This window comes from Coregonus clupeaformis, unplaced genomic scaffold (assembly GCF_020615455.1).
Source record: "Coregonus clupeaformis isolate EN_2021a unplaced genomic scaffold, ASM2061545v1 scaf0022, whole genome shotgun sequence".
NCBI lineage: Eukaryota > Metazoa > Chordata > Actinopteri > Salmoniformes > Salmonidae > Coregonus > Coregonus clupeaformis.
Window position 1 is genome coordinate 1,397,501 of NW_025533477.1, and position 20,655 is coordinate 1,418,155.

The following is a 20,655-nucleotide window of genomic DNA, read 5'->3' on the forward strand; positions in this document are numbered from 1 at the left end:
ACGCACAGCGATACATTTTAAATACTAGTGGAGGGACTTTACCTCACATTCAAAAGCGAGACGATATTTCTACAGCGTAATGATAAGTAATGAAATGTAGCATTGTATATTACCCGTGTGAAACTCACAGCAGCTCTAATGAGACATGAAATTAGAAACAGACCTTTATGAGTCCTTTGGGGGAATGCGATGCGTAATGTAATGTGTATGAAGCACAGAATACAATCAGGTTCATTACCAATGACTGAGGGCCGTCCCTTTTGATAGCCCGGTGTTACCTTGTGAAATATACATCGGTGTCGTGACTGTCATGTGAAATAGACATTACAGGGTTTTTATCGCTTTGGTACTATTTTCACAAGTATACAGTGCCTTGCAAAAGTATTCACCCCCCTTGGCGTTTTTCCTATTTTGTTGCATTACAACCTGTAATTTAAATTGATTTTTATTTGGATTTCATGTAATGGACATACACAAAATAGTCCAAATTGGTGAAGTGAAATGAAAAAATATAAATAACAGAAAAGTGGTGCGTGCATATATATTCACCCCCTTTGCTATGAAGCCCCAAAATAAGATCTGGTGCAACCAATTACCTTCAGAAGTCACATAATTAGTTAAATAAAGTCCACCTGTGTGCAATCTAAGTGTCACATGATCTCAGTATATATACACCTGTTCTGAAAGGCCCCAGAGTCTGCAACACCACTAAGCAAGGGGCACCACCAAGCAAGCGGCACCATGAAGACCAAGGACCTCTCCAAACAGGTCAGGGACAAAGTTGTGGAGAAGTACAGATCAGGGTTGGGTTATAAAAAGAATATCTGAAACTTTGAACATCCCACGGAGGACCATTAAATCCATTATTAAAAAATGGAAAGAAATGGCACCACAACAAACCTGCCAAGAGAGGGCCGCCCACCAAAACTCACGGACCAGGCAAGGAGGGCATTAATCAGAGAGGCAACAAAGAGACCAAAGATAACCCTGAAGGAGCTGCAAAGCTCCACAGTGGAGATTGGAGTATCTGTCCATAGGACCACTTTAAGCCGTACACTCCACAGAGCTGGGCTTTACGGAAGAGTGGCCAGAAAAAAGCCATTGCTTGAAGAAAAAAATAAGCAAACACGTTTGGTGTTCGCCAAAAGGCATGTGGGAGACTCCCCAAACATATGGAAGAAGGTACTCTGGTCAGATGAGACTAAAATTTAGCTTTTTGGCCATCAAGGAAAACGCTATGTCATGCGCAAACCCAACACCTCTCATCACCCCGAGAACACCATGTTTTTTTATCGGCAGGGACTTGGAAACTGGTCAGAATTGAAGGAATGATGAATGGCGCTAAATACAGGGTAGGTCTTGAGGGAAACCTGTTTCAGTCTTCCAGAGATTTGAGACTGGGACGGAGGTTCACCTTCCAGCATGACAATGACCCAAAGCATACTGCTAAAGCAACACTCGAGTGGTTTAAGGGGAAACATTTAAATGTCTTGGAATGGCCTAGTCAAAGCCCAGACCTCAATCCAATTGAGAATCTGTGGTATGACTTAAAGATTGCTGTACACCAGCGGAACCCATCCAACTTGAAGGAGCTGGAGCAGTTTTGCCTTGAAGAATTGGCAATAATCCCAGTGGCTAGATGTGCCAAGCTTATAGAGACATACCCCAAGAGACTTGCAGCTGTAATTGCTGCAGAAGGTGGCTCTACAAAGGGGTGAATAGTTATGCACACTCAAGTTCTCTGTTTTTTTGTCTTATTTCTTTTTTGTTTCACCCCCCAAAAATGCAATGCTCACAATACTTTTCATATATAATAATAATATAATATAATATGCCATTTAGCAGATGCTTTTATCCAAAGCGACTTACAGTCATGCGTGCATACATTTTTTGTGTATGCGTGGTCCCGGGGATCGAACCCACTACCCTGGTGTTACAAGCGCCGTGCTCTACCAGCTGAGCTACAGAGGACCACCCGTATCATTCTCTTGTCATTTGACCATCACTTAATCCAAATGTGCTTAACTGTTAATCACTTAACCGTTTGGTAAACCGATAGAGTTTAAACTGGTTTGCCTACTATATATATATGGATTTTGAGAACTACAGAAATAAAATGTGTGTTTGTAAAGTATTAACATCTAAATGACATGTATGATACATGATAAACATACATAATGACTACTAGTTATTGCTAATTGATTTCACATAGTGGTAACCACAATTGGTCACCATATAAAAGGGGGGGTGTGAACACTTGCAATTTCTTTCAACATCAATCAATTTTCAATCAATTTTATTTTATATAGCCCTTCTTACATCAGCTAATATCTCGAAGTGCTGTACAGAAACCCAGCCTAAAACCCCAAACAGCTAGTAATGCAGGTGTAGAAGCACGGTGGCTAGGAAAAACTCCCTAGAAAGGCGAAAGCCTAGGAAGAAACCTAGAGAGGAACCAGGCTATGAGGGGTGGCCAGTCCTCTTCTGGCTGTGCCGGGTGGAGATTATAACAGAACCATGCCAAGATGTTCAAAAATGTTCATAAGTGACAAGCATGGTCAAATAATAATCAGGAATAAATCTCAGTTGGCTTTTCATAGCCGATCATTAAGATGGAGCAGGATAGACAGCAGGGAGAGGAAGAAACCAAAGAGCTGGTGGACAAGGGCCCATCAGAGAGGTCAGAGAGGTGGGCATGGGCCCCATCAGAGAGGTCAGAGAGGTGGGCATGGGCCCCATCAGAGAGGTCAGAGAGGTCAGAGAGGTGGGCATGGGCCCCGTCAGAGAGGTCAGAGAGGTGGACATGGGCCCCGTCAGAGAGGTCAGAGAGGAGGGCATGGGCCCCATCAGAGAGGTCAGAGAGGAGGGCATGGGCCCCATCAGAGAGGTCAGAGAGGTGGGCATGGGCCCCATCAAAGAGGTCAAAGAGGTGGACATGGGGCCGTAAGAGAGGTCAGAGAGGTGGACATGGGGCCGTAAGAGAGGTCAGAGAGGTGGACATGGGGCCGTAAGAGAGGTCAGAGAGGTCAGAGAGGTGGACATGGGCCCCATCAGAGAGGTCAAAGAGGTGGACATGGGGCCGTAAGAGAGGTCAGAGAGGTGGACATGGGGCCGTAAGAGAGGTCAGAGAGGTCAGAGAGGTGGACATGGGCCCCATCAAAGAGGTCAAAGAGGTGGGCATCAGAGAGAGGGAGGCAGACGGCAGGGAACTGTTGTGTCTAATGAAGTCCGGGTCAACGTTGTTGACCATGTGGTAAACAGAGGCCTTACCATGGCAGAGGCTGACAGATTAGTTCACCCCAATCTGAAATGATCAACTGTCAATTCTTTCATGAGAAAAACAATAATTCTGCAGGATATGCACTATGCCTTACCATTACATTTACAGTAAATTGCATTTGTGACCCGTTTCAGGAAGCTAGGCGTATGTCACTACATCACAGGAGAGGCATTTTAACGTTTTTTAAAAAATTTTTTTATCAAAATGCGTTTTTTGGCAGAAATGGCTTCTGGAACATGTGAACTTTCATGTGCCTTAATAACAAACTTGTATGCCATCTGTAAATCCGAATACAATTGTTAAATGACGAGCCTAGTTGGTTTAGCCACGGAAAAATACAGGAACCCTTCCGCTAGCCATGATTGGCTGAGATAATTTATGCCGAGAGATTAGTTCAAATTGGTCTGCCATGTAGCATGCTTCTATCTATAACATTAGCTTTTTTATATATACAGTGGGGAAAACAAGTATTTAGTCAGCCACCAATTGTGCAAGTTCTCCCACTTAAAAAGATGAGAGAGGCCTGTAATTTTCATCATAGGTACACGTCAACTATGACAGACAAAATGAGAAAAAAAAATCCAGAAAATCACATTGTAGGATTTTTTATGAATTTATTTGCAAATTATGGTGGAAAATAAGTATTTGGTCAATAACAAAAGTTTCTCAATACTTTGTTATATACCCTTTGTTGGCAATGACACAGGTCAAACGTTTTCTGTAAGTCTTCACAAGGTTTTCACACACTGTTGCTGGTATTTTGGCCCATTCCTCCATGCAGATCTCCTCTAGAGCAGTGATGTTTTGGGGCTGTCGCTGGGCAACACAGACTTTCAACTCCCTCCAAAGATTTTCTATGGGATTGAGATCTGGAGACTGGCTAGGCCACTCCAGGACCTTGAAATGCTTCTTACGAAGCCACTCCTTCGTTGCTCGGGCGGTGTGTTTGGGATCATTGTCATGCTGAAAGACCCAGCCACGTTTCATCTTCAATGCCCTTGCTGATGGAAGGTGGTTTTCACTCAAAATCTCATGATACATGGCCCCATTCATTCTTTCCTTTACACGGATCAGTCGTCCTGGTCCCTTTGCAGAAAAACAGCCCCAAAGCATGATGTTTCCACCCCCATGCTTCACAGTAGGTATGGTGTTCTTTGGATGCAACTCAGCATTCTTTGTCCTCCAAACACGACGAGTTGAGTTTTTACCAAAAAAGTTCTATTTTGGTTTCATCTGACCATATGACATTCTCCCAATCCTCTTCTGGATCATCCAAATGCACTCTAGCAAACTTCAGACGGGCCTGGACATGTACTGGCTTAAGCAGGGGGACACGTCTGTCACTGCAGGATTTGAGTCCCTGGCGGCGTAGTGTGTTACTGATGGTAGGCTTTGTTACTTTGGTCCCAGCTCTCTGCAGGTCATTCACTAGGTCCCCCGTGTGGTTCTGGGATTTTTGCTCACCGTTCTTGTGATCATTTTGACCCCATGGGGTGAGATCTTGCGTGGAGCCCCAGATCGAGGGAGATTATCAGTGGTCTTGTATGTCTTCCATTTCCTAATAATTGCTCCCACAGTTGATTTCTTCAAACCAAGCTGCTTACCTATTGCAGATTCAGTCTTCCCAGCCTGATGCAGGTCTACAATTTTGTTTCTGGTGTCCTTTGACAGCTCTTTGGTCTTGGCCATAGTGGAGTTTGGAGTGTGACTGTTTGAGGTTGTGGACAGGTGTCTTTTGTACTGATAACAAGTTAAAACAGGTGCCATTAATACAGGTAACGTGTGGAGGACAGAGGAGCCTCTTAAAGAAGAAGTTACAGGTCTGTGAGAGCCAGAAATCTTGCTTGTTTGTAGGTGACCAAATACTTATTTTCCACCATAATTTGCAAATAAATTCATTAAAAATCCTACAATGTGTTTTTCTGGATTTTTTTCCCTCAATTTGTCTGTCATAGTTGACGTGTACCTATGATGACAATTACAGGCCTCTCTCATCTTTTTAAGTGGGAGAACTTGCACAATTGGTGGCTGACTAAATACTTTTTTTCCCCACTGTATATATCTCATGAAGAACTGAAAAAGTTGTGATGGACTACTTTCTGGAGTGCCATGCTGACTCTCTCTGATTCTGAAAATGAATCAGACAATGAGGAAATCCCTGATTTAGGTAAAAACATTTTCATTGAACCAGACATTGTAGAGTCTTCTGATGACAGTGGGGGGAGAAACGGTGTATTTGTCACAGAAGAAGTTGACCGAGTTTTTAAATCAGTAGAATGCCTGGTGGAAGCAGAGAGATGATTGCCAAATGCGGAGAGAGTCGAAAAGAGAACACAGAAGGCTGTTGTATAAAACACCTGTCTCCGGATTACATCTTCAAACTAAGGGCAACCATGGCATCCGTGACAGAGAGGGAGAAGCGTCCATCCATGTATACGGGTAAGATAGTCTAGCTAGCTACATTTTCAGATATTACACGTTTCTAATTTTGTCAGAAAGTCGTTTTCATTTCAAGTTAAAGTGTACTGTTAGCTAGCTAGCTAACGTTAGCTGGCTGGCTCGCTAGCTAAAGTTATAGCTATTTTTTTAGTATCGCAGAAAGCCTTTTGCATTGCTAGTTATAGCCTAATGTTAGCTAGCTAGCTAACATTGAACCTAGTTGGTTAGCTTTAGCTACCTGCAGATTCATGCATGGTAGTATTGCCGCGTTCAAACCAACTCTGAAAAATACGAGGTCAAATCATGACATCAGTGATCTTCAGGTCGGAAAGTCGGAGCTCTAGAAAGAGGCCCGAGTTCCCGAGTTGGAATTCCGAGTTGGATGGCGGTTCAAATCGATTTTTCCCAGTCAGAGGTCTTTTTTTCTCTCAAAGTTATCAGTTGTTTTGAACGCACTGAAGACGGAAGTCGGAGATTTCCGAGTTCCCAGTTTTGAACGCGGCATTATAGTTGGGATTATGGTTCATTGTTCACTGTCTAAACAAAAGACTCCACTATGCAAGTAACCATTTCACTGTACCGTTTACACCATCTGTATCCTGTGCATGTGACAAATCAACTTTGATTTGATTTGATATATTTGTGTGTGTTTACCAGAGACAGTAATGTGAAGAACAACATGACCTGCACCAATCAGATTAGGATATAGGCCAAGGACTAGTCTTGAAATCTTTGGTTGTTTACTACAACTGTGAGTCCTTAAAGAGATGAGTGGGGCTATTCCTTAAGAGGGTGTGAACGATGCTGAATGGAGGTAGACAAAGAAGAGCTCTCCAGTAGCTACCAAAACATTCACGGGCCATTTTCTAAAAAGTGGGGTTTCAAGTTTATCAACTTTCAAAGCAGAATTACTTTCCCATTGTTCCTCAACTGCAGTGTATGATATACCAATTTCTAGTTCTGAGTCAATACTTTTATCCAATGTAAAAAAAAACACAATTTCAAATTTTGCTACATAGGACCGAATCCAGGTGGTGGGTCACATATTGTAATGCATGTGATTTCACAAAACATGTTACAGTATTCGTACAGTATGATCTATTGACGGTATACTCTGTTCTAGCCTCAGAATTGACAGAAGACCCCTTGGTGTTGGCCCGTGGCCGTGTGCTGACCGACCAGCAGGATTGGGCCGTGGTGGAAATGGTGAGGGCCAGGAATGACATACGTCTGTCTGAAATAAAGCAGGCCATTGAGGAGAATGATGACACCTTTGCCAATGTGGCATCCATCAGCCTACCAACAATCACCCGCCTTTTGAAGAGGCACCAGGTATCTATGAAACACATTGACCTGGAGCCTTCTGAGAGAAACAACTGGGGGGCCGAGTATGTTCAGGTACAGCACTATACACTGTATTACTGTTGCTATTAATGCACATGCTACTTCACAATATCATAATGGAACTATACTGTAGAAATAACTACCCAAAATATATATTTAAAGGGTGGTGGTGCTTGATGCTGCTGTGAACCATCACATGTATATCCTTGTTGATAAATCGGGCTTCAAACTGGCCAAAACTCGGCGCCGTGGGCGGAACCTCATCGGCCAACGGGTGACCGTCCAAGTGCCTGGACAACGTGGGGGAAACATCTCCATGTGCAGCAGCTATCTCTGTAGATGGTGTGGTAGGAAGCAGGCCATTACTTGGATCCTACCACGCTACACACCTCATTGTGTTTCTCAATGAAATTGAGAAGGCCTGTCAAGGTGAAGAGGTCACCTATGTCAAGGTGAAGAGGTCACCTATGTCAAGGTGAAGAGGTCACCTATGTCAAGGTGAAGAGGTCACCTATGTCAAGGTGAAGAGGTCACCTATGTCAAGGTGAAGAGGTCACCTATGTCAAGGTGAAGAGGTCACCTATGTCAAGGTGAAGAGGTCAACGTCAGCTACCACCATGCAGAGGTTGGTTAAGGCATCCCCGATTCGTGACCCCATACCTACCCCCCCCATATTTTTTTCAGCATGGAGGTGGAAGGTGTACGATCGCCATCCCCATGAGCATGCCTTCTGGCCATGGATGAGACATGCGACGACATCAATGCAGACCAATGTCAAGCTTGGATTTGCCCAAAGGTTTTTCCCACGGTGAATGAACGTTCACTGTGATGTGTGCTAAACGTTATGTTTTATTTTCATTCATTTATTCGTTTAATTTAATTTCTTACATTTGATTCCAGACAGTACACCTATGTTGCAATTATATCTGAAAAATAACATGTTTTTGTTGATGAACGATTGTAGAGGATATCTTCAGTGATCACACCTTTGATTACACGTTGGATAGATATTACGGAAATTATAGATTTTCTGTCAATTTTCTTGGGTCATGGAAGTTTATTACCTAATGGGAAACTGTGTAATCTACTCTGATTTACAGCACTGTAGCATGTTACTTTCAGCACTTCTAAGGGTGATTTTAAACACGTATATATACAAAAGTCTTCAAATTTGTGGATTCGGCTATTTTAGCCACACTGTTGCTGACAGGTGTATAAACTGGAGCACACAGCCATCCAACAAGCTGTTATTGTGAAGTGGAAACGTCTAGGAGCAACAACGGCTCAGCCGTGAAGTGGTAGGCCACACAAGCTCACAGAATGAGACCACCGAGTGCTGTAGCGCGTAAAAATCGTCTGTCCTCGGTTGCAACACTCACTACTGAGTTCCAAACTGCCTCTGGAAGCAACGTCAGCACAATAACTGTTCGTCGGGAGCTTCATGAAATGAGTTTCCATGGCCGAGCAGCCGCACACAAGGCTAAGATCACCATGCGCAACGCCAAGCGTCGGCTGGAGTGGTGTAAAGCTCGCCACCATTGGACTCTGGAGCGGTGGAAACGTGTTCTCTGGAGTGATGAATCACGCGTCACCATCTGACAGTACGATGGACGAATCTGGGTTTGGCGGATGCCAGGAGAATGCTACCTGCCCCAATGCATAGTGCCAACTGTAAAGTTTGGTGGAGGAGGAATAATGGTCTGGGGCTGTTTCTCATGGTTCGGGCTAGGCCCCTTAGTTCCAGTGAAGGGAAATCTTAACGCTACAGCATACAAGGACATTCTAGACGATTCTGTGCTTCCAACTTTGTGTAAACAGCTTGGGGAAGGCCCTTTCCTGTTTCAGCATGACAATGCCCCCGTGCAAAAAGAGAGGTCCATACAGAAATGGTTTGTCAAGATCGGTGTGGAAGTACTTGACTGGCCTGCACAGAGCCCTGACCTCAACCCCGTCGAACACCTTTGGGATGAATTGGAACGCCGACTGCGAGCCAGGCCTAATCGCCCAACATCAGTGCCCGACCTCACTAATGCTCTTGTGGCTGAATGGAAGCAAGTCCCCACAGCAATGTTCCAACATCTAGTGGAAAGCCTTCCCAGAAGAGTGGAGGCTGTTATAGCAGCAAAGGGGGGACCAACTCCACATTAATGCCCATGATTTTGGAATGAGAAGTTCGACAAGCAGGAGTCCACATACTTCTGGTCATGTAGTGTATCTTGCATTGTTTGCTATTGGATTAACTGGTAGTTAAAATGACTAAATTGAAAATACATTATTATGTTGTGTTTTAGTGATTAAACCAACGTTCTCATTACATTTCACAATAAACGTATATTGTGAATCAATGGTTGTGTGATGAGAGATGTTTACAATCCAAATGAATGCACAATGACAGGTTTTGAATGAAAGACCGGCTGCGTTACTAGTTTGGAGTTTTGTACTAAGAGTTATGAAAAACAGACAGTACCAGTCAAAAGGTTTGGACACACCTACTCATTCAAGGGCTTTTCTTTATTTTTACTATTTTCTACATTGTAGAATAATAGTGAAGACATCAAAACTATGAAATAACACACATGGAATTATGTAGTAACCAGAAAAGTGTTGAACAAATAGCCACCCTTTGCCTTGATGACAGCTTTGCACACTCTTGGCATTCTCTCAACCAGCTTCATGAGATATTATGGCAAGAACAGCTCAAATAAGCAAAGAGAAACAACAGTCCAACATTACTTTAAGACATGAACATTTCAAGAACTTTGAAAGTTTCTTCAAGTGCAGTCGCAAAAACCATTAAGCGCTATGATGAAACTGGCTCTCATGAGGACCGCCACAGGAATGGAAGACCCAGAGTTACATCTGTTGCAGAGGATAAGCTCATTAGAGTTACCAGCCTCAGAAAATGCAGCCCAAATAAATGCTTCACAGAGTTCAAGTCACAGACAAATCTCAACATCAACTGTTCAGAGGGGACTGTGTGAATCAGGCCTTCATGGTCGAATTGTTGCAAAGAAACCACTACTAAAGGACACCAATAATAAGAAGAGACCTGCTTGGGCCAAGAAACACGAGCAATGGACATTAGAACGGTGGAAATGTGTTCTTTGGTCTGGAGTCCAAATTGGAGATTTCTGGTTCCAACCGCTGTGTTCATCCGTTCACTACCCGCCCTCCAGGACACCTACAGCACCCGATGTCACAGGAAGGCCAAAAATATCATCAAGGACATGAACCACCAGAGCCACTGCCTGTTCACCCCGCTATCATCCAGAAGGCGGGGTCAGTACAGGTGCATCAAAGCTGGGACCGAGAGAGTGAAAAACAGCTTCTATCTCAAGGCCATCAGACTGTTAAATAGTCATCACTAGCACATTAGAGGCTGCTGCTGGCTATTGAAATCACTGGCCACTTTAAGAAATGGAACACTAGTCACTTTAATAATGTTTACATATCTTGCACTACTCATCTCATATGTATATACTGTATTCTATACTATAATATTTTACTGTATCTTAGTCCATGCCGCTCTGTCATTGCTTGTCCATATATGTATATATTCTTAAATTCCATTCCTTACTAGATTTGATCAACTCATCCTTGACCGCTGGCTATGTCCCTTCCGTCTTCAAGAGAGCGAGAGTTGCACCCCTCCTCAAAAAACCAACACTAGATCCCTCTGATGTCAACAACTACAGACCAGTATCCCTTCTTTCTTTTCTCTCCAAAATTATTGAGCGTGCCGTCTTTAGCCAACTCTCTTGCTATCTCTCTCAGAATGACCTTCTTGATCCAAACCAGTCTGACCTTCTTGATCCAAACCAGTCAGGTTTCAAGACTGGTCATTCAACTGAGACTGCTCTTCTCTGTGTCACGGAGGCTCTCCGCACTGCTAAAGCTAACTCTCTCTCCTCTGCTCTTGTCCTTCTAGACCTGTCTGCTGCCTTTGATACTGTGAACCATCAGATCCTCCTCTCCACCCTCTCCGAGCTGGGCATCTCCGGCGCGGCTCACTCTTGGATTGCGTCCTACCTGACCGGTCGCTCCTACCAAGTGGCGTGGCGAGAAGCTGTCTCCGCACCACGTGCTCTCACCACTGGTGTCCCCCAGGGCTCAGTTCTAGGCCCTCTCCTATTCTCGCTATACACCAAGTCACTTGGCTCTGTCATATCCTCACATGGCCTCTCCTATCATTGCTACGCAGACGACACACAACTAATCTTCTCCTTTCCCCCCTTCTGATAACCAGGTGGCGAATCGCATCTCTGCATGTCTGGCAGACATATCAGTATGGATGACGGATCACCACCTCAAGCTGAACCTCGGCAAGACGGAGCTGCTCTTCCTCCCGGGGAAGGACTGCCCGTTCCATGATCTCGCCATCACGGTTGACAACTCCGTTGTGTCCTCCTCCCAGAGTGCGAAGAGCCTTGGCGTGACCCTAGACAACACCCTGTCGTTTCTCCGCTAACATCAAGGCGGTGACCCGATCCTGTAGGTTCATGCTCTACAACATTCGGAGAGTACGACCCTGCCTTACACAGGAAGCGGCACAGGTCCTAATCCAGGCACTTGTCATCTCCCGTCTGGATTACTGCAACTCGCTGTTGGCTGGGCTCCCTGCCTGTGCCATTAAACCCCTACAACTCATCCAGAATGCCGCAGCCCGTCTGGTGTTCAACCTTCCCAAGTTTTCTCACGTCACCCCGCTCCTCCGCACACTCCACTGGCTTCCAGTTGAAGCTCGCATCTGCTACAAGACCATGGTGCTTGCCTACAGAGCTGTGAGGGGAACGGCACCTCCGTACCTTCAGGCTCTGATCAGTCCCTACACCCAAACGAGGGCATTGCGTTCATCCACCTCTGGCCTGCTGGCTCCCCTACCTCTGCGGAAGCACAGTTCCCGCTCAGCCCAGTCAAAACTGTTCGCTGCTCTGGCACCCCAATGGTGGAACAAGCTCCCTCACGACGCCAGGACAGCGGAGTCACTCACCACCTTCCGGAGACATTTGAAACCCCACCTCTTTAAGGAATACCTGGGATAGGATAAAGTAATCCTTCTACCCCCCCTTAACCCCCCCCCAAAAAACAACAACATTGTAAAGTGGTTATCCCACTGGCTATAAGGTGAATGCACCAATTTGTAAGTCGCTCTGGATAAGAGCGTCTGCTAAATGACGTAAATTTAAAAATGTAAATGTAAAATGTAAATTTGTGTGTATTGGGTATATGTTGTGAAATTGTTAGATATTACTTGTTAGATATTACTGCACTGTCGGAGCTAGAAGCACAAGCATTTCGCTACACCTGCAATAACATCTAAACACGTGTATGTGACAAATAAAATGTGATTTGATGTCTCTAACCAACACTGATTTGTCTAGCATTGTAAGGATAGATGATGTCCCTAACCAACACTGATTTGTCTAGCATTGTAACGATAGATTTGTGTAGTTCCCACCGTAAAGCATGGAGGAGGAGGTGTTATGGTGTGGGGATGCTTTGCTGTCTGTGATTTATTTAGAATTCAAGGCACACTTAACCAGCATGGCTACCACAGCATTCTGCAGCGATACGCCATCCTATCTGGTTTGGGCTTAGTGGGACTATCATTTGTTTTTCAACAGGACAATGACCCAACACACCTCCAGGCTGTGTAAGGGCTATTTGGCCAAGAAGGAGAGTGATGGAGTGCTGCATCAGATGACCTGGCCTCCACAATCCCCCGACCTCAACGCAATTGAGATGGTTTGGGATGAGTCGGACGGCAGAGTGAAGGAAAAGCAGCCAACAAGTGCTCAGCATATGTGGGAACTCCTTCAAGACTGTTGGAAAAGCATTCCAGGTGAAGCTGGTTGAGAGAATGCCAAGAGTGTGCAAAGCTGTCATCAAGGCAAAGGGTGGCTATTTGAAGAATCTCAAATATAAAATATATTTTGATTTGTTTAACACTTTTTTGTTACTACATGATTCAATATGTGTTATTTCATAGTTTTGATGTCTTCACTACTATTCTACAATGTAAATTTTTGTTAAAAATAAAGAAAAACTCATGAATGAGTAGATGTGTCCAAACTTTTGACTGGTAGTGTACTTATGAAAATACACTGCTCAAAAAAATAGGGGGGAACACTAAAATAACACATCCTAGATCTGAATGAATGAAATAATCTTATTAAATACTTATTTCTTTACATAGTTGAATGTGCTGACAACAAAATCACACACAAATTATCAATGGAAATCTAATTTATCAACCCATGGAGGTCTGGATTTGGAGTCACCTTCAAAATTAAAGTGGAAAACCACACTACAGGCTGATCCAACTTTGATGTAATGTCCTTAAAACAAGTCAAAATGAGGCTCAGTAGTGTGTGTGGCCTCCACGTGCCTGTATGACCTCCCTACAATGCCTGGACATGCTCCTGATGAGGTGGCGGATGGTCTCCTGAGGGATCTCCTCCCAGACCTGGACTAAAGCATCCGCCAACTCCTGGACAGTCTGTGGTGCAACGTGGCATTGGTGGATGGAGCGAGACATGATGTCCCAGATGTGCTCAATTGATTCAGGTCTGGGGAATGGGCGGGCCAGTCCATAGCATCAATGCCTTCCTCTTGCAGGAACTGCTGACACACTCCAGCCACATGAGGTCTAGCATTGTCTTGCATTAGGAGGAACCCAGGGCCAACTGCACCAGCATATGGTCTCACAAGGGGTCTGAGGATCTCATCTCGGTACCTAATGGCAGTCAGGCTACCTCTGGCGAGCACATGGAGGGCTGTGCGGCCCCCCAAAGAAATGCCACTCCACACCATGACTGACCCACCGCCAAACCGGTCATGCTGGAGGATGTTGCAGGCAGCAGAACGTTCTCCACGGCGTCTCCAGACTCTGTCACATCTGTCACGTGCTCAGTGTGAACCTGCTTTCATCTGTGAAGAGCACAGGGCGCCAGTGGCGAATTTGCCAATCTTGGTGTTCTCTGGCAAATGCCAAACGTCCTGCACGGTGTTGGGCTGTAAGCACAACCCCCACCTGTGGACGTCGGGCCCTCATACCACCCTCATGAAGTCTGTTTCTGACCGTTTGAGCAGACACATGCACATTTGTGGCCTGCTGGATGTCATTTTGCAGGGCTCTGGCAGTGCTCCTCCTGCTCCTCCTTGCACAAAGGCGGAGGTAGCAGTCCTGCTGCTGGGTTGTTGCCCTCCTACGGCCTCCTCCACGTCTCCTGATGTACTGGCCTGTCTCCTGGTAGCGCCTCCATGCTCTGAACACTACGCTGACAGACACAGCAAACCTTCTTGCCACAGCTCGCATTGATGTGCCATCCTGGATGAGCTGCACTACCTGAGCCACTTGTGTGGGTTGTAGACTCCGTCTCATGCTACCACTAGAGTGAAAGCACCGCCAGCATTCAAAAGTGACCAAAACATCAGCCAGGAAGCATAGGAACTGAGAAGTGGTCTGTGGTCACCACCTGCAAAACCAGTCCTTTATTGGGGGGTGTCTTGCTAATTGCCTATAATTTCCACCTGTTGTCTATTCCATTTGCACAACAGCATGTGACATTTATTGTCAATCAGTGTTGCTTCCTAAGTGGACAGATTGATTTCACAGAAGTGTGATTGACTTGGAGTTACATTGTGTTGTTTAAGTGTTCCCTTAATTTTTTTGAGCAGTGTAGTACCATTAAAATAAAAAATATTAAATGACGCACACACACACACACACACGCACACACACACACGCACACACACGCACACACACACACAAACACACACACACACACACACGCACGCACACACACACACACACACACACACACACACGCGCACGCACGCGCACGCACGCACGCACGCGCACGCACGCACGCACATACACACACACACACACACACACACACACACACACACAGGGTCAGTGAAGTTGTGTGTGTCAGGATGTACGATTGATGACTGCCTGATGAGGGTGTGCTCTGAGATGCCATGTCTTCCTCTCTCTTCTCCATCCCCCCTGCTCCTCTCTCTTCTCCATCCCCCCTGCTCCTCTCTCTTCTCCATCCCCCTGCTCCTCTCTCTTCTCCATCCCCCTGCTCCTCTCTCTTCTCCATCCCCCTGCTCCTCTCTCTTCTCCATCCCCCCTGCTCCTCTCTCTTCTCCATCCCCCCTGCTCCTCTCTCCTCTCCATCCCCCCTGCTCCTCTCTCTTCTCCATCCCCCCTGCTTATCTCTCTTCTCCATCCCCCCTGCTCCTCTCTCTTCTCCATCCCCCCTGCTCCTCTCTCCTCTAACCAGTGTAAACAGACCACACTGATGAAGGGTAATTAGCAGCAGACTGGCTGATGTTACCACTGTTCTACTGGCTGATGTTACTACTGTTCTACTATCTACACTCCATGTTCCTCATCCCCTGTATTTCCACCACCTCTTCTCCTCTCCCCTCCTTCTCTTCTCCTTCTCCTCTCCTTCTCCTCTCTTTCTCCTCTCCCCTCCTTCTCTTCTCCTTCTCCTCTCCCCTCCTTCTCTTCTCCTTCTCCTCTCCTTCTCCTCTCCTTCTCCTCTCCCCTCCTTCTCTTCTCCTTCTCCTCTCCCCTCCTTCTCTTCTCCTCTCCCCTCCTTCTCTTCTCCTTCTCCTCTCCCCTCCTTCTCCTCCTTCTCCTCTCCTTCTCCTCTCCTTCTCCTCTCCCCTCCTTCTCTTCTCCTTCTCCTCTCCTTCTCCTCTCCTTCTCCTCTCCCCTCCTTCTCTTCTCCTTCTCCTCTCCCCTCCTTCTCTTCTCCTCTCCCCTCCTTCTCTTCTCCTTCTCCTCTCCCCTCCTTCTCTTCTCCTTCTCCTCTCCTTCTCCTCTCCTTCTCCTCTCCCCTCCTTCTCTTCTCCTTCTCCTCTCCTTCTCCTCTCCTCTCCTTCTCCTCTCCTTCTCCTCTCCTTCTCCTCTACTCTATAACCTCATCTCTTCTCCTTCTCTTCTCCTTCTCCTCTCCTTCTCCTCTACTCTATAACCTCATCTCTCCTCCTTCTCCTATCCAGAGTGACTTCCAGTCAGTGCATTCAGATCAACAGCATGTCCCTGTCATAGTAAAGGGTAGCTGTTACTGACAATGTTGTTGCTGTTCAGGCCGGCTACTTGCAAATGCATTTCTGTATTTTAAAATACAAAATAAATGTATTTTAATTAAATACATTTCAAAATACAAGTATTTTGTAGTTTATTTTGATACATTGATCTTTATGGTATTTTGTCATGTTTGCCCATCCCTGTCTGACACTGTGTTTGTATACAGGGTGTGTACACTGAGAGTGAGCGACTGTCTCACCCCCTCACACATTTGCAGCCTGATCTCCCTGTATACTAAGAAATAAAAAACTGTTTTATACGCAACTACTGAACTGTCTAGAACTACAAAACTATAAAACTACAAAACGATCTAGAACTACAAAACAGTCTAGAACTACAAAACTATCAGTGGTGGAAAAAGTACCCAATTATTTTGTCATTCTTGAGTAAAAGTATCGATACCTTAATAGAACGTTACTCAAGTAAAAGTGAAAGTCACCCAGTAAAATACTATTTGAGTAAAAGTCTAAAAGTATGTGGTTTTAAATATACTTAAGTATCAAAAGTAAATGTAATTGCTCAAATATACTTAAGTATCAAAAGTAAAAGTATAATCATTTCAAATTCCTTATATTAAGCAAAGCAGAAGGCACCATTTTCTTGTTTAAAAAATTGACGGATAGTCAGGAGCACACTCCAACACTCAGACATTATTTACAAAAGATGCATTCAGCCCTCTGATTACAATGAAGAGCAAGACGTGCCACTCTGTTTTGGGCCAGCTGCAGCTTAACTAGGTCCTTCTTTGCAGCACTGGACTGGACAATAATCAAGATAAGACAAAACTAGAGCCTGCAGGACTTGCTTTGTGGAGTGAGGTGTCAAAAAAGCAGAACATCTCTTTATTATGGACAGACCTCTCCCCATCTTTACAACCATTGAATCTATATGTTTTGACCATGACAGTTTACAATCTAAGGTAACACCAAGTAATTTTGTCTCCTCAACTTGTTCAACAGCCACACCATTCATTACCAGATTCAGCTGAGGTCTAGAACTTATGGAATGATTTGAACCAAATACAATGCTCTTAGTTTTAGAGATGTTCAGGACCAGTTTATTAGTGGCCACCCATTCCAAAACAGACTGCAACTCTTTGTTAAGTGTTTCAGTGACTTTATTAGCTGTGGTTGCTGATGCGTATGTGGTTGAATCATCAGCATACATGGACACACATGCTTTGTTTAATGCCAGTGTGTGACACTCTGGCTCTATGGACTTTTATTTTGAGCCAGGGTTGTTATTTTTCTGTTGGGTGTATTTCTATGTTTGCTTTTCTGTTGGGTTGGTTTCTATGTTTGGTCATTGACTCCCAATCGGAGGTAACGAGTGTCAGCTGTCGGCTCGTTATCTCTGATTGGGAGCCATATTTAAACTGTTGTGTTTCACTGTGTGTTTGTGGGTTTTTGTTCCAGGTTCAGTCATAGTCACTGTAGGACTTCACTATCGTCATTTGTTTGTTGTTTTCGTGGTTGCTTTTATAAATAAAGTCATCATGTTCACTCCACGCGCTGCGTATTGGTCCGTTTCCTCAGACGATCGTGACACAGTGGCAGGTCATTGGTAAAAATAGAAAAGAGTAGAGGGCCTAGAGAGCTGCCCTGTGGTACACCACACTTTACATGTTTGACATTAGATAAGCTTCCATTAAAGAAAACTATTTCGGTTCTATTAGCTAGATAGCTCTGAATCCACGATATGGCAGAGGTTGAAAAGCCATAACACATACGTTTTCTCAACAACAGGTTATGGTCAATAATATCAAAGGCTGCACTGAAATCTAACAGTACAGCTCCCACAATCTTCTTATTATCAATTTCTTTCAACCAATAATCAGTCATTTTTGTCAGTGCAGTACATATTGAGTGCCCTTCCCTATAAGCATGCTGAAAGTCTGTTGTTAATTTGTTTAAAGAGAAATAGCATTGTATTTGGTCAAACACCATTATTTCCAACAGTTTGCTAAGAGCTGGCAGCAAGCTGATAGGTCTGCTGTTAGAACCAGTAAAGGCTGCTTTACTATTCTTGGGTAGCGGAATGACTTTGGCTTCCCTCCAGACCTGAGGACAAAGACTTTCCTCTAGGCTCAGATTAAAGATATGACAGATAGGAGTGGCTATAGAGTCAGCTACCGTCCTCAGTAGCTTTCCATCTAAGTTGTCAATGCCAGGAGGTTGTCATTATTGATTGAAAACAATAATTTTTCCACCTCTCCAACACTAACTTTACAAAATTCAAACTTGCAATGCTTTTCTTTCATTGTTTTTCTATACATGAGTACGTTGGCTCACTGTTCATTGTTGGCATTGCCTGCCTAAGTTTGCCCACTTTTCCAATGAAGTAATCATTAAAATATTTGGCAACATCAAATGGTTTTGTGATGAATAAGCCATCTGATTCGATGAAAGATGGAGTTGAATTTGTATTTCTGCCCATCATTTCATTTAAAGTACTGCAAAGTTTTTTCCATCATTCTTTATATAATTGATCTTGGCTTCATAATACAGTTTCTTCTTCTTTTTGTTGAGTTTAGTCACATCATTTCTCAATTTCCATGAAGTCAACCAGTCAGATGTGCAGCCAGACTTATTATCCACTCCTGTGGGTGTGGGTGTGTCTTACAGGTGTGGGTGTGTCTTACAGGTGTGGGTGTGTCTTACAGGTGTGTGTTTGTCTTACAGGCGTTGGGTGCTGTTGAGGCCACAGGGACTCCATGCCCTCCATTGCCAGGTGATGTTGGGGGCGGGGCGTCCGTACCCTGTACAGGTGAGGGTCTGTCTGCTGCCATGGCGATATGGGTTAGAGGGTGTTGCTATTTCCTTCTCATGGATCTGAGGGGGAACTGGGGGGGGAGAGAAGGGAGGAGGAGGAGGGGAGAACGACAGGGGAGACTCTAATCAGGGTATCAGACCTTGGTCAAATACATACATCTAATATTTACAAATACGTGATTTAGCTTGAAGCTTGAACTATTTTGGGAATATTCCATTGGTTTTATTGAACCTGGCGAAATAAATCATACTCAGTACAACTACACCGCTGAGAGTGTGTTCAACTACACCGCTGAGAGTGTGTTCAACTACACCGCTGAGAGTGTGTTCAACTACACCGCTGAGAGTGTATGTGTGTTCAACTACACCGTTGAGAGTGTATGTGTGTTCAACTACACCGCTGAGAGTGTATGTGTGTTCAACTACACCGTTGAGAGTGTATGTGTGTTCAACTACACCGTTGAGAGTGTATGTGTGTTCAACTACACCGCTGAGAGTGTATGTGTGTTCAACTACACCGTTGAGAGTGTATGTGTGTTCAACTACACCGTTGAGAGTGTATGTGTGTTCAACTACACCGCTGAGAGTGTATATGTGTTCAACTACACCGCTGAGAGTGTGTGTGTGTGTGTTCAACTACACCGCTGAGAGTGTGTGTTCAACTACACCGCTGAGAGTGTGTGCATGTGTTAAACTACACCGCTGAGAGTGTGTGTGTGTGTGTTCAACTACACTGCTGAGAGTGTGTGTGTGTTCAACTACACTGCTGAGAGTGTGTGTGTTTAACTACACCACTGAGAGTGTGTCTTCAACTACACCACTGAGAGTGTGTCTTCAACTACACCACTGAGAGTGTGTTCAACTACACCGCTGAGAGTGTGTCTTCAACTACACCACTGAGAGTGTGTCTTCAACTACACCACTGAGAGTGTGTTCAACTACACCACTGAGAGTGTGTCTTCAACTACACCACTGACAATAGTTTGATGGTGAGCGTTATATGCATCAGGTGCTATTGTTTATTTGTAAATGTTTCTTGTTATTTGTTTATTTGTTACCGTTGACGATGAGTGTGACGGTGATGGGGTTGGTTCCTGTTGACGATGAGTGTGATGGTGAGTGTTAAGGTGATGGTTACCGTTGATGATGAGTGTGATGGTGATGGTTATGGTGATAGTAACCGTTGACGATGAGTGTGATGGTGATAGTTACTGTTGAAGATGAGTGTGATGGTTATGATGATAGTTACCATTGACGATGAGTGTTATGGTGATAGTTACTGTTGAAGATGAGTGTGATAGTTATGGTGATAGTTACCGTTGATGATGACTGTTATGGTGATAGTTACCATTGACGATGAGTGTGATGGTGAGTCTCCTCTCCAGCAGGGCGGCGGTGTTCTTGAGGAGGACGGTGTAGTTCCCAGCATCCTCAGGGTGAACGTCTCTGATCTCTAAGGCATGGTGCTGATGGAGACGCATCCTGTTGAACTCTGGACGACGGCTGATCAACTTATCACCTTTATACCTGAGAGAAGATCCAAACAAAAAGGAATACAAAGTTGAACTTGATATAGCAAATTGTTGTAGCAAACAAGTATTATTAAATACATGCACCAGAAACAGGGTACACTTTGGGACTTGTCAGATCGATATCAGCAAGCTAGAATAGCTAACTGTAGCAAAATAGCTAGCTAGCTGATTGGCTAA

General features: G+C 44.6%; 1 protein-coding gene across 2 annotated transcripts in view; it reads right to left on the minus strand.

Moving 5' to 3' along the window:
• The window catches only part of flt4 (fms related receptor tyrosine kinase 4), a 126,768-nt gene that overhangs the window by 60,525 nt on the left and 45,588 nt on the right, over positions 1-20,655 (minus strand). For both annotated transcript variants that reach the window (XM_045212555.1, XM_045212554.1), the window contains exons 8-9: positions 20,295-20,473; positions 18,855-19,017 (exon numbers count right to left, since the gene is read on the minus strand). In XM_045212555.1, the coding sequence (XP_045068490.1) occupies positions 18,855-19,017; positions 20,295-20,473 (342 nt within the window). The remainder of the gene's footprint in view (positions 1-18,854; positions 19,018-20,294; positions 20,474-20,655) is intronic.